This window comes from Prenolepis imparis, unplaced genomic scaffold (assembly GCF_030444845.1).
Source record: "Prenolepis imparis isolate NDT839.2.m4 unplaced genomic scaffold, iyPreImpa1.0 SCAF_98, whole genome shotgun sequence".
NCBI classification, from domain to species: domain Eukaryota; kingdom Metazoa; phylum Arthropoda; class Insecta; order Hymenoptera; family Formicidae; genus Prenolepis; species Prenolepis imparis.
In genome coordinates this window covers 40,597-60,881 of record NW_028141256.1, presented here as the reverse complement: position 1 = coordinate 60,881, position 20,285 = coordinate 40,597, and the positions used below count along the sequence as shown (strand labels likewise).

Sequence of the window (20,285 nt, the reverse complement as noted above, 5' to 3'; positions counted from 1 at the left end):
CTCCTAAACTTCTCCATCTTCTCAGGATTCTCCTTACCTCTTTTCTCTTTTCCTCGCAATCCTCATCCCACCACCCCCTCTTCCTCCTTACCCCATTCTCCTTTTCTCCCTCCTTTAAATCCTCTCTTATCTGTCTCCCTCTTTTCTCCAACTCTTCATCCATATCCTCGTCCCCCCTTTCCTCCCAATCCATCCTACTCCTAATTCTTTCCCCTCCTCTTTCTGTCCATTTTCCCCCTCTTTCCTCTTTCTCTCTTTTTCCTACCTTTCTCTTTCCCTCCTCTATCCTTTTTAGCGTCACAATCAGCGGATGGTGATCCGATTCCACACCTTCCCCTACTTCCATTTTTAACATTCTATCCCTCACCTTTTCCTCCCCTATCACGTAGTCTATCACTGATTCTCCCCTCCCACCCGTATAGGTGAACTCGCCACCTTCATCCTTCCTTATGCTTCCATTTAGGATTCCCCACCCTACCTTCTCCAGCCCTTCCACTAGCATCTTTCCCTCCTTATTCCATTTCCTGTCTTTTGACTTCCTTTCCTCCTCCTCCTCCTCCTCCTCCCCCCTTCCCTCCTACCTCCTAGTGTGCCCGTCCTCGCGTTAAAATCTCCACCTATCATTGTCCGTCTTTCTTCCTCCTGATCTTCTAACCAGTCTTTCATTATCTCCATTTTCCTCTCCATATCCCCATTCACGTATACCCCCACTATTCTCCACCTCTCTCCTCCCACCCTCACCTCTACCGCCATTACCCCTTCTCCTCTCTCTTCTACCCTCATTACTTCGTCAACCTTTCCCTCCATCTTAATTCCAATAATCATCCCCCCCATCGCTCTCTTCCTTTTTTATTCCTCCTCTTCGCGTACTGTTTCTCCCACCTGTATCCTCTCGGCAGAACCCTCTTAACTTTATCCCAGCCCTTCTCATCCACCCAGGTTTCCATCATAATAACTACCTCCCATTTTTTCACCTCTCTCCAGAAACCTTCTCCTTTATTCCTGATCCCCGCCACATTCCAGAAACCCACTTTCCACCCCCTCCACTCTTCCCTCCCCTTCCAGCCCCTCTTTCTATTACCCACCTCTATCTTCTCCTCTACTTTCCCTCTCCTTCCATTTTCCTCTCCCTTCATTCCTTTTGTTCCTTTTATCTTTTTTCCCTTAATTGCTTTCTCTAGGCCCTCACTTTTCCGGTCTCTTCTTCCCCCTTCTCTACCGTTCCTCCCCTACATTCTCCTTTCCAATTCTTTAGCCTGCCTTCCTCCTCATCCCATTTCCACCATATCTCATTTATCCTAATTCTTCCATATCCCGTCCACACTCTATTTCCTTTCCCTCTTTCCTCTTCCGCAATTTCTCCTATTTTCCACTTCATCCTTCTTTCTCCCCACGTTAGGTCATCCTCTATTCTAGTCATCTTTCCCCTCAGACCTTTCTTTCTCTCCATTACTTGTCTTTTCTGTTCTCTATTTCCTAGTCACGCTATCACCATTTCCCCCTCTCTCCCCTCTCTTCCTCCCACTCTTCTAACCCACTCTAAGTCTACTTTCACTCCCATCTCTTTCATTACTCTATCTATTCTCTCTCTTAACCCCCCTTCCCTCCCTCCAACCTACGGATCACAATGTTGTTCCTTCTTTCTTCTCTCTCTTTTAGCTCCATCTTTCTACCTAACCCCTTCATTGTGTCCACTACCGCCTCTTCCAACTCTCTATATCCTCCCCCACCCTTTCTCTCTACCTCCCCCCTCCCTCTTTTCTCTTCCACCTTTTCTAACTTGGCTTCCATCTCTAACAATCTCTTTTCTAACCTTTGAATTCTTTGATCTATCTCTCTCTTTTCCTCTTTCCATTTCTCATCCCTCTGCCTTATCTCTACTCTCATCTTCCCTAGCTCCTCATTGAGCCTCTCCATGATTTGTTCCCCCATCCCCCTTATCATGATATAGAGCCCCTCCCTTTCCTCCCCTGCCCCCCTTCTTGTAACCTATCTACCTTTTTACTTCTTCTCAGAGCCCATTCCTCCTCCTCTCCTTCCTCCTCCCCTGCCCATTCCCTCTTCCTCATCACATAGTTCTCTATGCACCCCATGCTACTCCTCCTCTCTTTGCCCAATTCTTCTACTTTTTTCGGCCTTCCTACTTTTTTCCTCCCCTCTTCCACCCGCTTCTTCATCACCACAACCACCATTAGCTTTTCCTCCCTGTCTACCTCACTCATATCTACCTACTCTCTGTTTTTTCGATTCTTTACTCTCTATCCCGTCTATCTTCCCCTGTGTTCTATGCCTTAAACTTCTTCCGCGCTGTCACTATGTCCCTAGCCTAGTGTCTTTACACCTGTCTGCTACCTACTACACTTTTCCGCTACACTCCCACCGCCACGTGCCTCTCTGGCACTTAACCTCCACTGAATCTCCCTCTTCTAACTCCGTAGCCTCCACTTCTCACCTCTCCCCCTTATCAATATCTACTCCCCTCTTCCTCTCTTACAACCCACACACAACTCTCTCCTCTCCTCTCACTCTAAACGTCACCCTCTCACAAAATTCTGACCACACGTTCTCACACCTGTCACTCTTACACTTTCCGGAACCGGAAGCCCAAAAGTCTTATTATATTATTAAATAATTTTAAATATTTAATAAAGTAAATAAGATCTTTTTGCAAATTGATGAAAAATCACATAAAACTCAATTCAAGTGTTATATATATATGTATGTATGTAAGTATGTATCAAAATAGTTAAAAATTTACAGGAAATCTTATTAATATTAATAATTATTAATCTTAAAAATAGCAATAAAAACACAAACATAATACAGTCAAATTTTAATATTTTGTCTTAATTAAGTTTAATTTTTGACTATATTATACATCTATTTATAAACAAAATAAAATTTGCAAGCTTTATACATCCTTTCTCATTGCATCATACTTTATAGTTTTTTGTATGGTTTTATTTTATTATACAGTATGTAATATTATTATATTATACGATTTAGTTACTCAAATAAACTGCACTATTACTTGTAATAACATTTAATTGTTTTTTAATGAAGCGAAAAAGATCTCATACCTGCGTGAAAAGGTTGTCTAGAACGGTATGATTCTTTGTCAAAATCGCGATAGCTGCTTTTACCAGCATTAAACTTTTCAATAAAACGCATAATCTCATCTTAAACATAATAATATCTTCCTTTGGTGAATGTTGGCGCTCAATTTTTAATCACCAGTATTGTATTTTTTTTATTCTATGGATGATTCAGATTTGATCTAATCGACTCGATACTTTATTATGTGCTCGATGAATTCTTTAGAATCTAGTTTGCGAATCGCGTTATTGTCTTCCAATATTACATTTAATATATCTTTCTATGATTAATCACAATATTCTAGTAAATAATAATTTTTATAATTTTTCAATGGGAACCAATAACAAAAATAAATACGAAGCGACACGTATTCACTTGATTCTATCGAAAATAATAATATATCTTTGTTGTAATTTCTTTTAATATTTCGTAAAAAGATAATCAATAAAAATATAATCGAACAATTTATAAGCAATCCGAAAATTATAGAATTATAAATTTTCTGTCACTTTCACCGCTATTCAAGCATAAAATATTATCCACGTTGATATTTGTGATATTTTTTGTTTCACTAAAATATAGAAAATTATGATTACTTTTTTTATGCATATTATATACAACGCATGTGCTTTTAGGATCCACTATATGTGTATATTGTTGTGTGACTTTTATATGACAGTATTTGAATCAAATGACGCGCAACGTTGTCTTTTTTCGTGGCAATCACAATCGTAACTGACTTCGCAGACTAGACTGATCTGATCATGCTTTATTTGCTGCGCTTTGTTTATGATTCATTTCTCTCTGCATGATCGACGATACTCACAATCAGTGTTACTCCAACAGTTACTTATTCCAACACAGAGAATATTTTCTTATAATTTACTTTGAAAATCATGGTAATCGTGAGACAATATGGTATGGAAAGAATTTGAAAAATATGCTTGATTAATTTTACTATACTTTTAGTAAAATTAATCAAACATATTTTATATTTTATTGTAATAGATATTATTATTTTTTAATGTGATAAATATTAATCAGAGAATATATAATATAATTATTCGTGGAAACTGTTCACAGAGAGTTTTAATTTTTTAATTGCACTGCTTTACATTTAAAATAAAAAAATTTTTATATTTACAATCTTCGTGAAAAAAGTAAAAGAAGTGCATAATGTATACCCTATTTAATATTATATACAGCCTCACATATATCATAGACCATTCTTTAAAGCTTTAAAGAAAACCGTAATTCATTAAGTGATTTTATAATACATGCAAATGATCATAAAATGCTCTTAATTAATGGTCAAATGTTTAAATTATAAATGCTTACAAATATTGTCCCGAAGTATAATTAATGCAATAAATAATTGACAAGTTGAGTTTGCTTGTAGGTATTCTATTCATGTCGATCTATAGTAGCTTTATTCTCTAAATAGGATTGCAAGATAAATTAATTTATGCAAACATATACTATTAAGAAGTAAATTTACTACATCGAAAACATAAAAATAATATCTATATTATTCATAATAAATCTAGGAATTTTTACACTCCAATAAAGCAAGTTTATTAAAATACTTTATAATTATAATTTAATATTTTATAATTATATAATTTATAAATAATATAATTAATTAATAATAATTATAAATATTATATTATTTGCTTTTTTATTCTATCGTTTTTATCGATCACTCATAGTCGAGAGTCTCGTAAAAATCGATCGAATACCATAGAAGAAAATTATTATGTTAGAAACATTAAAAATATTATGTGCTTTACTAAAAGTATTGATGCTACTTTAACAATTTTATAGAAAATGAAGACTAATTAATATTAAAAATCTTTATTTTTAAATATAAAAGTTTCAAAAACATATTTGGGCTACGTTTTAATATACGTATACGGCCACATTTATAATTATAAAAGCATAATTTTATACTACATAACATCTATTTATAAATGTGGCAATTTTAAATGTAATATTAACAAACTTTATACATACATCTTTTTTTTGTATCAAGTTTTTTGCTTATGCAGTTTTTATTTAAGTAAATTTTTTTAACGTCTTTTTTGTACAGTTTTACAATTATATATGTAAATTAACATTTGTAAAAACATTTAATTTTCTTTAATAACAATATCTTATACTTGACTAAAGTTTAGATCCGAACACAGCGGAGCTGCAATATACCTTGTATCCTTCGAGAAGTACGTGACAGCTTATTAATATTATAGTACTTTTAGTTATATATTATACGTACATGTGTCACGCTATAATAAGATAAATTGGAATCGTTTTTCAAAGAGTCGTTTGAATCTTCTCTGAGGTAACACATAATCATTTTCTAATAAAGCATTGACTAGCCCTTACATAATTAAAAAGCGCTCGTGATTTTCGCGCCATGTATACTCTGAATTAATAAGACAAAGATTAAAACATTAATATCCAATAAATTAAATCTTTATATATATCTTTATATAAATCTTTATATATTTCGGTAAATTGTTTAAAGCTAATCTACGAATCGCAAGTTATTATCTTTCATTCTTACATATTTCCTTTTGTAACAGATCACGATGCACATGATCAAGTTATAAAACTTCTAATAAATATATTATAGTTTATTACGTTCTTTTTTTTAAATAATACTATGAAATAACAATGTGCAATTCACGTATAATACAGACATCTATTCTCAATTAGATGTGCAAAAACTCGTTTCTTCTTCATATGCACATGTACAAATAATTAATTAACTGTGTTGACTAGATAATATTTATTGCATGCAATTTTACGTCTTCTATATCGCTTCTCACAAGTAAACCTCGGAGAACATAAGACGCAATTTTTTCAAATTTATTACAGTTATTTCTCATGTCAAAATATGAAGAAATCTGTCATTGTTTATAGCTTAAAATTGATTTTTTCATTTCTTTTTAAATTTTTTTTATTTTGCGCAAATACACGAATTTACACATGTTTAAATTGTTTCTAATTTTTTAAGATAATAAATCTATCCGATTAAACGTAGTTAAAACGCGATATTAAAATTTAAACCTAATATGTATTTATTTTTTGTCATGTTCAAAATTGTTATATATAAGAATAAAAAATTGTAACATTAATGAGTCCGTTTACTCAATGTTACATTGATAAACACATACATATATATATGACACTTTGATTTATTTATTCATGAATATTCTGTAATTTTTTATACATTTTTATTTTTCTGTAAATATCTATTTATATTTATAAATTTTTGTATAAATCTTACAGAGAAAAAGGCAAATTATTTTTTATTTAATACAATAATAAAAAATCAAAATTTAGAGTTAAAATAAATTGTAACAAAACAATTACTAAGTACCGAAGTAAAAGATCAATACAATGAATCTTCGAATTAGCTCAATCAATCTGAATCAATAAATCAATAAATATGCGCAACAGCTATCACTCGCTATATGTGCGAATTTATATACTATTTATCACTTAATGTATATGTATACTTTAATGTACACACATATTAGGTACATATTTTCTCTCACAGGATACAAAGTTTATGATATCGTGCTCTTCAAAATTTGTTTGCGTTAAAAATATAACAATAAAAAAAGAAATTTAACAAGAAATTACACATACACACACACACACACGTGCGCGCAAGCACACAGAAAGTTATAAAATTTCTATGACGAAGAAGAAAATGATAATAAAAACATTTATTGTTGAAATATAAACATTGTTAAAACTGTGAGTGATAATAAACGCATTTATAAAAAAAGAAGTTGAATTATTTTATTATTTTTCAGTGTTAGTAAACGAAATATATGCTAAAGTTTAAAATTTTTCTTATGCAAATGTGTTAATAGTAATATAGAACATTATACATATATTATATAATTATAAGGTATTGTAAGCGAATTATTGACTTTAAAAATTAACATCTCATTTTTTATTAAAGATAATGCAAACCATTACATGTAATATTTATTTTGAAATATTTTCAAGCGATCCAACGAGATAGATCACACTTACAAGCTATACAATGTATATCAATAGAACATTTTAAATCAACTTCTAGATCAAGGATTACTAAATGTCACCAAACAACGAATCTGTGTCCAAGATTATTCTGAAAACGTGACTGTAAATAATGAAATCGGTAAGAATTTATCGGTAAGAAAGTTATTAAGTATTTAACACTATACATTAATTCATCTTCATGTTTCTAGTTGTGTATTATAAATTTAAAATAAAAATTATAGAATATCGAGAATGGATATTAAAAAAACAAAAAATTTTATAGTAATTTTATCTATCTTCATATATCATTTCCAAAAGTATCGAAAATAATCACCTATTTGAACTGATACTTCTTGATAGATAAAACTTGATCTCTTTTCATATTTTAATGTCAAATGGTGAAACGAATTATGCTAAAACTATCCCGAGTAAAAATTTAGATTTACGCTACTTTAACACTTTTATATAGAAAATAAAAATTCATTAATATTAAAAATCATTATTTTTAAATATAAAAATTTCAAAAATATATACATATATTATATTATGGTTACGTTTTAATATATGTATACGGCCATATTTATAATTATAAAAGCATAATTTTATACTACATAACATCTATTCTTACATGTGGTAATTTTAAATGTAATATTAACAAACTTTATACATCTTTTTTATATCAGCTTTTAATATCAAGCTTATATAATGTCAAGCTCTTTGATTATGCAGTTTAAATTATTTAAGTAAATTTTTTTAACATCAACTTTTTTGTTTATAGTTTTACAGTTATACATGTAAATTAACATATGTAAAAATATTTAACTTTTTATAATAAAGAAATCTTTTACTGGAGTGAAACTTACAACCATATATAGTAGAGTACTTTTTCTGGAAACTGAACAGAACTGCAATATATCCTAAATTCTACGAGAAGTACGTGATTATTCGTTAGTATTTTTAGTTAAACATGCAATGCTATAATGCAATAAATTAGAACCATTTTTCAAAAAGTCATTTATATCCTCTCTGAGATAACACCTATTGTAGGTCACTGGCGAATTTACGAAGCAAGGCAACAATTCTCCCACTTTCTAATAAAACATTGACTAGCCTTTACATAATTAAAGAGCACTTGTAATTTTCGCGCTATGGTACTGAATAAATGCAATAATTAAAATTTTAATGTCCAATATTAGATGTTTTTTGTATATCATTCGATAAATTCTTTAAAGCTAATCAACGAATCGCAAAATACTATCTCTTTCACTCTTACATATTAAGATTTCCCTTTGTAATAGATCACGATGCCTCTGCATTCGATCAAGTTATAAAACTTCTAGTAAACATATAGTTTATTACGTTTCTTTGAAAAATAAGATTATAAAATGACAATGACCAATTTACTTACAAACATATATAGACATGTCTAAGGCAGACATATTTTCAAATATTTCAAATAAATGTGCAAAAATTCGTTTCTCTTTAATATACACATGTTCAAATAATTAATTAATTGTGCCGGCTAAATAATATTCATATTGGATGCAATTTTGCGTCTTTTATGTCGCTTCTTAGATCTATAATATTGTTCAGACAAATTTTAAAATTTGGTCTGGCATTTGCTACACCCCAGCAACGCTGCATCAATAGATATAACAAGGATGGACAGTCGAGAGACATCTGCAACGTGCCTCCCTCGCGTACGTAATTCATCACTTCGAGATTAGATTTTGTAGAGTAAGGTTGCTCACCCAATGATGTAATCTCCCACATTAGTACTCCGAATGACCAAACATCGCTCTGAGAAGTAAATATTCCGTTCGCTAGGGATTCCGGTGCCATCCAGCGAACAGGAAGCAGACCTTCTCCTTCCTAAAATAAAATTTTAACAAAGATAAATCTCCTATTCTAATTATCCATTTTTGCAGTAAGTATTCTTAAGCAAAAAACTAATATTTTGCATTATACATTTTGTTCACTAATATTTTGCATTATACATTATATGCATATATATTGGAGAAATATATATAAAAATATATACATAATCTTCATTTTTCTTAAATTCTATTTGACTTAAAGATATAATATAATAATATAAAGACGCTACAATAGAAAAACACTTTCAAAAAGTTTCATCTTTTTTAATTAATTATATCTACCTTGCGATAATAGTCATCCCTGCAAATATCTCTAGCAAGTCCGAAATCACCGATTTTGACGATACGATTCTCACGATCTCTCGCAGACACTAAACAATTTCGGCACGCGAGATCTCTATGCACAAAGCGCAGCTCTTCTAAATAGCAACAGCCTCGCGCAACATCTTCGCACGTAGCGAGCAAGTCTTGTAGACGCAAAGCGTGTAAATCAGAAGGTTGTAATATTCGACACTCTCTCAAATATTTTTGCAGATCAGTTTCCATTAATTCCAACACGAGTAATGGAGAATCGTCGTCTAAGCAGACAGCTAGTAATCTTAACACATGTTCGTGTCTAAAGTGACTCATAAGCTTAGCTTCTTGCAAGAATTTCTTTTTTTCTTCGACGGAAGCACACCTTTCTAACATTTTTATGGCAACGGATGTCTCTGATCCCGGTTCTTCTAAATCCTTGACATTCCCTTGATACACCTGCGAAATATTGAAAATTAATGTAACTTTTATTAAACAAGAAAAGATAATTTAATTTCTTATAACATTATACATATATATTTCGTTTTATTTTAAATAATTCAACGAAAAAAATTAAGTGCATATGTATGTTTTAAAAATTAATGTATTACTATCTCTTTTAAAATGTTGATTTATATATCCGAAAAAATTGTATTCTCATCTTAAGTATATGCCACTTATCTTTATAATATCTTCCACTAAAATAGGCGCCAAAAGGATCCTCTTAATTTAGGAGGAAAATTCTCTAAAGAGATATTCTTAACATGCAAGAATATATACTTGATGAGATGTTTTTTTATCCGTGTATTATTAAAATTATTAATCGATATAACAAAGAATATATACTTAATGAGATGTTTTTCTATCCGTGTATTATTAAAATTATTAATCGATATAACAAAGAACAGTCTTACAAATGGACATTTGTTACTTATTACATGTATATTTAAATGTTACACATATAATTGAATATATGTTTTATGTGTTTGACATAGTTAAATACACATTTTTGCTTATTATGTTATTATTTTTAATATTAATTGTAAACTTATAAATTTATTATAAATTTAAATAATTTTATTTTATTAATTTTAATTTTAAATTTTTATTAATTTATTATATTTATTTATTGCGGCGCTGAAGTTGCAAAAGAAATTGAAAATATATTCTCAATTTAAAAAATGGAAATATTGTTATCTATTAAGAGGACTTATTAATGCATTTCAAGAAAACAATTTTTTCGGTGTAACATTTACTAAGAAATGTGTATTTATTATTTCTACATTTAAACATTAATGACTTAAAATATGACGTTACGAAAAATTTACCATTCCGAATGCGCCGCTGCCAAGGAGTTTCGTTAGTGTGATTTGCTCACGTTTGATTTTAGTAAGCATAAATTTATTTGGATTATATTGCAACGCAGGCCTGTATAGCGCATTATGCTGAAAGTTTCCGATAAGTACCTCATGTAGAATCCTAGACAAAACTTGCTCGTTATCTTCTTTGCGTTGTCGGTATACTGTTATAAAGTTATAATATATTTAAATAATATTATGCAGTGCAAATTTTAAATTTTGCTCTTATAACAAATAAGTTAATGTTTTTTTGAAAAATCCCTACACTTATTACATTAATCATAATTTGTAATTTAAAAAATGTGTATCAAATATACTTACAACAATAAATAAAGTAGCAGATGCAGATTACAATAACGGTAACAGCAAGGCTTAACATCAATGTTAGATTATATTGCGTAGCTCGAATTATCAAATCATCACCTTTGTTACATAAAAATATAGTTTTAATTTTTTTGTCTAATTTGAATATTTCTACTTATAATTTTATCATTAAAAATATTTCATTCTTAAAATTATGTAATTCATTTATATGTATGTAAAATAAACAGATCATATTAAAATATCTACATATTATCATATTTGCTTACCAAGTGTTTGAAAAATAAATCTTTCATCAGATGGCCATGTAAAGTTCTCGTACTCAGGATATGTCAGTATCAAACGAAACTTGTATAAAGTTGCCGGTAGCAAGTTTTCTATATAATACATTACTGTCTCATCATTATTCGTCTCAAAACTATCTGCGATTTGCCACTTTTGCATCACATTATTTTTGTATTCCAGTACGTAATGGATCGTCAGATTAACGCTAGGAATCCACGAAATATTCATATTGTTTTTGTTAACTCCGCTCAAAGTTATATTGTTCGGTTCCGAGTACGTGTACACAGTTTTGCTCAAACTGTCATTATGTAAATTGCTGTAGTTAGCTGGATACACACGTACATATACAAAGTATTTCTGTTCTGGCAGCAACGGTTGGATTATTGTAAAAAGTTTGTTGTCTACTTTATTATTAATAAATGGTTCTTCTATCGGTTGCGTGACGTTCACCAAGTTATTTGATTCCCAATATATTCTATAAGTTACTGTCGCACAATTCAGTTTCGTGGATGGAATCCAATAAACTGCCGCTATAGTTGGCGTCAGAACCTGAACGTTCACATTTTCTGGTGCATTGAGTTTGCTTTCGTTAGTTCTTAGTATGACTTCCGAGCTGAATTGCAGGTTCGTCGATAATTGATCAGAGTAAAAATTGCTCACAGCTAGCTTCAGGTTGTATTTTGTAAACGGTGTTAAATTCTGAATTTCATAATGCCGCTCGTATGTCTGCATATAGAATTCATCGAACTTGTTACTAAGGTTATTATTCAAACAGCTTACGTAGATGATATATTTAGGAGTTGGTATGTTGTTTTTGCATTTGTGCTTGCGAGTCGATTCGGTCGTATAAAATTTAAAAACAATACTGTTCGCTGTTATTTTTATTATTGTAATATTATAAATTTTTTCATCAGCTATAAGGCATTCCTTCCGAGGATATGGTTGTAAGGAGGATAATTTACCAAACGATATCATGGTAGTAAAATAATCCGTGTATCTTATTATTTGCACGTGTTTAGATGCGTTTTTTTCACTGTTGACAAGTGCATACTTCTTTTTAAAAATATAAAGGTAAAAATCTGATGTATTTACATAAGGTCCGTTTAAATAAATGTTTGTATTATCAGTTATAAAATTTGACGTAAACTGTGCGCCTATTTCAGCAGTTGAAATCGAATTGCATTTATTTATTTTAATGTTCGCCACAATTAATTTATTGTTTTCTCTCCATAACATTAGCGGCTCCTCTGTATTTGTGATGTCAAGCTTTATTACATGATAATATTCTAAAATTGATGGACTGTTTGGACAAAAGGTCTTATCGGATTTTAAAAAAGATTGCACATTTCTTCCGTCAAGATCCGATTTCATTATTACATACTGTAAATATGAATTTGCATCTAACGTTTCGATCCAGTATAGAAATCTGGAAAATATATATATTATTATATATGTGTATTATAAAACATAATTTTAAACGTGAAGTTAATAAAATAATAAGCTTAAGTTATTACAATTTTATGATAATTAATGATTTTATGATTCTTTATATCTTTATTACAAAATCATAGTATATTACTGCAAAATTAGAAAATACTATAAATTCTTAACTGAAAGACACATTAGTGTTAATTTTTTTAGTGAATAAAAGTTAGCGTACCCTATAGATGGCTGTATAGTTAAATAAGAAGGACTATTCTCTCTGCTCAAGATCTTATCATATTTGACTATGCCATTTTGCCACATTGTTAAGTCCAGCTTTATAATGGATGTCGCTGACAATGAGATGTCATATTCCATCCAATATAGATTTCTTCCTATCCAATCGATGCAGAGATTGTAGGAATTTTCTTTTAAACTAGTAATTTTTGTAATATTATTTGTACTCATATCCCCTATCATTAAATCTTGTATATACCTAAACTCAATGTTATCCTCGAGCCAATAAATTTTATGTTCTGCTACAGAATAAACCACTTCTATTACATTAAATTTGCTATTAAAGGTAAAGAGATTGACGTAGGTTCTTGAATCCAGATCCCATATTGTAATGGTATTATTCACTGTAATCAATAATTGAGGTATCGGATTTTCGTGCGTCGTTGATACGTTCATTAAATCCGTATAAGGACCAGCACCAGCTTTAGTATGCGCTCGTACTCGATAATAGTACGTTGTATTAGGTTTTAGATTATGTTCTGTGCATTCCATTGTAGTTAAAATAGTTTTGTCGTCAAAGATTTGAATCGTTTTTAGGTTCTCGATGAACCAACATTGCACTGAATATCCTTGTATCACTTTGTTTTCATGTTTAGGTTGATTCCACCTGTAAGATAAAATTTAGCCTTTTCATATTTAATAAATTTTTAACAGAATCAATATTTTTATATGTCTATGTTAAATTTTAGAGAAAAAAAGGATATAGACTAAAAACTTTGATTCTTCACCTGAATGTCACAGAAATGTTGATTTTTCCAGTTAGAAATCCATTGAACTCTACGAATGCTCTTGGCACGCTCGGAATTTTTCCTAGAGATTTTGAGGTGGTACATATTAATATGGTTAAGTTGATTATTTTGATAAATAAAAAAAAATAATAATAATTTAACGTGCAATGAAAATAAAGAAAAAAGAAAAAAAAAAAAATATATATATCTAAATTAACATAGCAAGTTTTTAAAATAATGAAATAACATAAAACCCTTGTGTATTTGTGTGTGTGTATGTGTTTCAAGACTTGTGTTAGAAAAGTAATTGCTAAGTTATAATTAAAAAAACTTCGAATAAAGTGCCAAACACTTTTCTAAAATTTCCTATTATTCACAAATCAGAGGTACATTATTTTCGACTGATTTAAAACAAACAAGAATAATAATGAAATTGATGGTGTTATCTAAATTTTGCTTTATTTTACATACAGTGTATACATTTTTTCTCTCTTTTTGACAGAATGTATTTTATATTATCCTTGTTATTAGAAAATGGTTTAATATTTTTTTAAATTTAATTTTCACTTTCTCTTGAATTTACATTATACTTACAACTTGTAAAATTTTTAAATTTTTATTAACGTTTTATATATTCATTGCATCTTACCAATAGATTCTGGGTTCATGGACATATTTGCAAATGTAACTTCATCTACTTCATTGACTTCATTTCTTATAGTCACGCTTTCAGAATAATTCTGATCCGGCTGGAGATTTTGTAAAATGAGATGATTGTTGTTTTCGGGCACTGGAATATCCTGAATAAAATATAACATATAAAAAAAAATAAGTTAGACAGCTAGGCCAGAAATTCTACGGTATCATTAATGTTAAATAAAATAGTATATCTAAAAATATATATAAATAAGATTACCATAAAAAATAACATCGTATGTCAAAATAAATAAAATAAGCATAAAATTTCTTGTTTTGTAATAATTTTAGCTTGATATTTTATAATTCCATTCCTAATTTATAATGTGTTAAATATTATGTAATTTTATTTCTATAATATTTATTCTTATTATTTTTAATTATATTTTCTTGCGAAATATCAAACATGATTCTTATATTAAAAAGAAACTAACGCAGAATAGGCAGAATAAGGATTATTTAATAAGAATTCATAATTGTTTCTTTTTTAATAAATGTTATATTAAAATGTTACTCTCTTCGATTCTTGAAGCGATTTTGCTGATAGTTATAGTTCATGATTTAGTTTTTTTGCGATTGTTAGTTAACTTTTTAAAATAAGCGAATTTACTTTGTAATAATCCGTATGTTTTAATTAAAATTTCAATAATAATGTTTATATTTCAAGAATCCAAATGTTTAAAGTATTCTCTTTTATATGTGTTTGTGTGTGATTATAGAAATTATATAAATTTTTGTACTTGAAATCTTGTCGAAATTCTTTTTGATTATGGTTATATCTTTTAACGCAAACAAATTCTGGAAAACAGGATACCATAATCTTTCGATTGACATTACCACGATATATAAGAATAGGTGCATATTCTACATATAACTATTTAAATGGATATCTATATTCATATAGCTATATAAATGGATATACTATAAATATTATATATATATATATATATATATATATACATCTATAATTGTTTACTAGTTAGATTGGAATAGATTGCTGTTACGTATTATTGTTCATTTAACTTTTGGCCCTATAAAGTTAATTGATACAATTTGAATTTTACTATACCAATTTAGTCGACATTCCTTTATATGTATATAGCACAAATGCAACTATCCTTGACACATCAAAATGACGCTGACTCTTTGAATTAATTTAGTTTACTAAAAATTTATTTACATGTCTTATTATATTATTAAATAATTAAAAATATTTAATAAAGTAAATAAGATCTTTTTGCAAATTGATGAAAAATCACATAAAACTCAATTCAAGTGTCATATATATATGTATGTATGTATGTATGTATGTATCAAAATAATGAAAAATTAACAGAAAATCTCATTAATATTAATAATTATTATTCATAGAAATAACAATAGAAACACAAACATAATACAGTCAAATTTTAATATTTCATGTTGATTAAGTTTAATTTTGTACTATATTATACAAATATTTATAAACAAAATAAAATTTTCAAGCTTTATACAACCTTTCTCATTGCATTATACTTTTTAGTTTTATGTATAGTTTTATTTTATTATACAGTATGTAATATTATTATATAACACGTTTTAGTTACTCAAATAAACTGCACTATTGCTTGTAATAACATTTAATTGTTTTTTAATGAAGCGAAAAAAATCTCTTACCTGCGTGAAAAGGTTGTCCGGAACGGTATGATTATTTGTCGAAATCGCGATAGCTGCCTTCATCAGCATTAAACATTTCAATAAAACGCATAATCTTATCTTAAACATAATAACCTCTTCCTTCGGTGAATGTTGGCGCTCAATTTTTAATCACCAGTATTTTTTTTTTTTATTCTATAAATGATTCAGATTTCATCTAATCGACTCGATACTTTATTATGTGCTCGATGAATTCTTTAGAATCTAGTTTGCGAATCGCGTTACTGTCTTCCAATATTACACTTTAATATATCTTTTATGATCAATCACATTATTCTAGTAAATAGTAATTTTTATAATTTTTCTATGGGAACCAATAACAAAAATGAATACGAAGCAACGCGTATTTACTTGATTGTATCCAAGATAATAATTTATATTTGTTGTAATTTCTTTTAATATTTCGTAAATAGATAATTAATAAAAATATAATCGAACATTTAATAAGCAATCCGAAAATCATAGAATTATTGTTTTCTGTCACTTTCACCGCTTTCAAGCTTTAAATATTATCCACATTGTGATATTTGTCATTTTTTGTTTCACTAAAATATAAAAAATTATTACTTCTTTTATGCATATTGTATACTACGCATGTTTTTATGATCCACTATATTTGCATATTGTTGTGTGACGTTTATATAACAGTATTTGAATCAATAAATGATGCGGAACGTTGTCTTTTCTCGTGGCAATCACAATCGTAACTAACATCGCAGATTAGACTGATCGTGCCTTATTTGCTGCGCTCTGTATGATTCATTTCGCTCTGCATGATCGATGATACTCACAATCTATGTTATTTCCAACAGTTACTTTTTCTAACACAGAGAGAATTTTCTTTTAGAATTTACCTACTTTAGAATTTACCCCAGAAAAACATTTAGTAATCGTGAGACAATATAATATAAAAAAATTTTAAAAATATGTTTGATTAATTTTACTATACTTTTAGTAAAATTAATCAAACATATTTTATATTTTATATTTTATTGTAATAAATATTATTATTTTTTATTGTGATAAATAAACGTCAACTGATTTATGTCGTGCAATTCAGAAAAGTGAACCTTCTATTTATTAGTTTTGCAGGTTCTCACTCTGTCATTTGTCATTGCAAAACTGATCATTTCACGTAATCGGCACTAAAATTTTTTCAAACTACAGACTTCAAGCTTTATTTTCGTATTTTAAACACCTAGATATCATAATTATTAGCTGAGTTATAAATTCTTGAACTTTTACCATTTTTTACTACTTTTTAAGTGTACCGTTTTTTTTTTGCCAAGTGTATCTTTTGGCAGAAAGCAGCTGATTCAAGCATTAATTTGCTAATTAAATTGAAATTAATAATTAACAGAAATCAGTTGATAACTGTCAAAAAAATATTAATCGAGTTTAAAGTATTATAACATATTATTAATAACAACATATTTATTTTAGTTTTTATAACAGGTTATTATTTTAAAATTAGCAAATTAACGCCTTTAATCAGCTGATTTAAACGCTTTCAACATCTTTGTATATTATAACGTATATCAAAATAATTTGAAATTCACAGAAATTTGAAATCAGACAAGTCGCAAGATAGAATTTATATAACACAGAATAAATAATTAGATGACATAAGACAAGATACAAGCAGAACAAACAAAATAAACAGCGAGTGTTACTTTCATAATTTGATAGCAATCGAGCAATATTGCATGAATGATAATTTCTACAGATTCAACGATTTCTATTTTAAAATTGAAACGTTATATTTTTAAAATATTAATTTAATGTTTGTTTGTATAATTAAGCATTTAGAAAATCGGTTTTTATATATTGACGAGAAAATATCGATGATTACCACCTTGATTTAAAAACTACTTTTTTATGAGATAATTTTTGTCTGAAATTATACACATATTTTGCAATACGAAGTTTTGTATCACAAGGAATTATCTTAGGAGCAGTGGCATATTCAGAATTTTGTTTCGGGAAACTGAAACTGTGTAGACGAGCAATTACATAAAAAAAATTCATATTTAACAATTTAGCAATGGACTATAGTTTTATTTACTTTTATAAACTGCTCAATAAATGCAAAAATGTTCACAACTTAGTTCAGGGACTAAAATAAAATTTTTATTATATATTATTCCTTGATCAACTTTCAAAGGAGGCTCTTGAGGTTGCTTACAATAAAGATATCAGATATTATCGTGAGCATCACACGAAGAAATCCAGTAAACGGGACAGTAATGAAGATCTTTTTAAAAGAGAGCTTTTAAGCTCAGATTCATATATTGCGTTATTAGAAAAATGTTAAAAAGCACTGCGTATTTCCAAAGGAAGTCGAACAATTTTTAGAATTCGCAAATAAAAATTAACATATATATAAACAAGCATACATACACTCGCGAATGCATATATTCTCAATTATATTATATTATAGATACATATAATTTTTTATAAACTAGAACAACACAAGCGCGACATTCTTCGATTTTATATTAAAAAGAATAATTATTAAAATAATAATAATTTTTTGACAGAATCAACTGATAACTGTCAAAATATATTAATCGAGTTCAAAGTACTATAACATTATATTTAAAATATACTGTTATTTAAATTTTTACAACATAATATTATTTTAAAATTTAATTAGCAAATTAACTTTAATCAGCTGATTTCTGTCAAAATATATTACTAAAGCGTTAATTAGATAATTAAATTTCAAAGTAATAATGTTATAAAAATTAAAGTAGTAATGTTGATAATACTTTATCCTCGATTAATATTTTTTGACAGAAATCAGCAAATAACTGTCAAAAATAATAACCGAGTTTAAAGTAGCTTATTTCTATCAAAAAATATTAATAAATCTTTTCGTCAATAAAATCGTAATTAGTCTCGATTATCAAATGATTCTTGTAGAAAATTCTATTTCTTTGTTAACACTTTCTGTTCATGATATAAATACTAAATTTTTATTGCACAGCATAATTATTTAATAATTAATTAATATATTTTTTTAAGCATTGATTGCAATACATGCATAAAAATATGTGACTTAATTATGCAATGCATACAAATTTATTATTTAAATCATTAACAGAGAACAAAAAAATAGAATTTTCTACAAGAAACTTTCGATCAAAATATCTGCGCTCCCATTAAATTCGCGCGTCTGTACACATCCATCTCGCTGCATATCTCGCGCAAGACTGACCACAAGCCGCAAAACTCAGAGCAGCGGTATCGCCAAGCGCAGCTATACGTCCGTCACGCTGCGCGTCTCGCGCGAGACTGATTCTCGATCTCGAGACATTGCGATTGCGAGACTGATCGTCAGCGTCAGTCTCGCGCGAGACGCGCAGCGTGGCGGACGTATGGGTTGTGTTTAACCATACCGCTGCTAAGAGTCTTGCGGTCAGTCTCGCGCGGTACAGACGCGCGAATATAATAGAAGCGCAGATATTTTGATCGAAAAAGTCTTGTAGAAAATTCAATTTATTTTTGTTCTCTGTTAAAGATATTAATAATAAATTGTTATGCATTACATAATTAGTTCACATATTTTCGTACACGTATTGCAATCAACGCATAAAAAAATGCATAAAAATTCAGTATTTAAATCTGAAACAGAAAGTGCGAACAAAGAAATAGGATTTCTACAAGAATCCATTGATAATCGAGATAATCACAACGTCGAAATTAATTATGATTTTATTGACGAAAGGATTTATTTATATTTTTTGATAGAAATCAGCTTCTTTAAACTTTAATATTTTTGACAATTATCAGCTGTTTTCTGTCAAAAAATATTAATCGAAGATAAAGTATTATAACGTATTATTTACAATATATTATTATTTTAATCTTTTTAACATATTATTATTTTAAAATTTAATTAGCAAATTAACGCTTTATTAATATTTTTGACATACATCAGCTGATGAAACTTAATTTGCTAATTAAATTTTTAAATAATATTATGTTGTAAAAATTTAAATAATAGTATGTTTTAAATATAATGTTATAGTACTTTAAACTCGATTAATATTTTTTGACAGTGATCAGCTGATTTCATTCTCTTTAACATAAAATTGAGGAATCGCGCTTGTGTCGTTCTAGTCCCGTTCTAAAAATGGCATGTTAAGTCGATTCTCGCAAGTATTGCTGCCTCT

General features: G+C 28.8%; 1 protein-coding gene across 1 annotated transcript; it reads right to left on the bottom strand.

Moving 5' to 3' along the window:
* Window positions 1-8,076: 8,076 nt before the first annotated feature.
* Window positions 8,077-16,815, bottom strand: LOC145947544 (proto-oncogene tyrosine-protein kinase ROS-like). The gene is made up of 10 exons (XM_083057327.1): window positions 16,069-16,815; window positions 14,366-14,516; window positions 13,717-13,798; window positions 12,930-13,595; window positions 11,254-12,695; window positions 11,096-11,122; window positions 10,985-11,065; window positions 10,634-10,827; window positions 9,294-9,764; window positions 8,077-9,006 (listed from the first exon to the last, which is right to left on the bottom strand). The coding sequence occupies exons 1-10, from the start codon at window positions 16,174-16,176 to the stop codon at window positions 8,668-8,670; spliced, it is 3,561 nt and encodes a 1,186-aa protein (XP_082913453.1). The 5' UTR covers window positions 16,177-16,815; the 3' UTR covers window positions 8,077-8,667.
* Window positions 16,816-20,285: the final 3,470 nt, after the last annotated feature.

Bases quoted from the DNA above. Each gene is read 5' to 3' on its own strand.
- LOC145947544 (XM_083057327.1), bottom strand. From the start codon at position 16,176: ATGTTTAAGATAAGATTATGCGTTTTATTGAAATGTTTAATGCTGATG. The intron at 12,696-12,929 runs GTACGCTAACTT...TATATTTTCCAG, and splicing joins ACTATACAGCCATCTATAGG to ATTTCTATACTGGATCGAAA. The intron at 10,828-10,984 runs GTAAGTATATTT...ACTTTATAACAG, and splicing joins CTGCTACTTTATTTATTGTT to TATACCGACAACGCAAAGAA.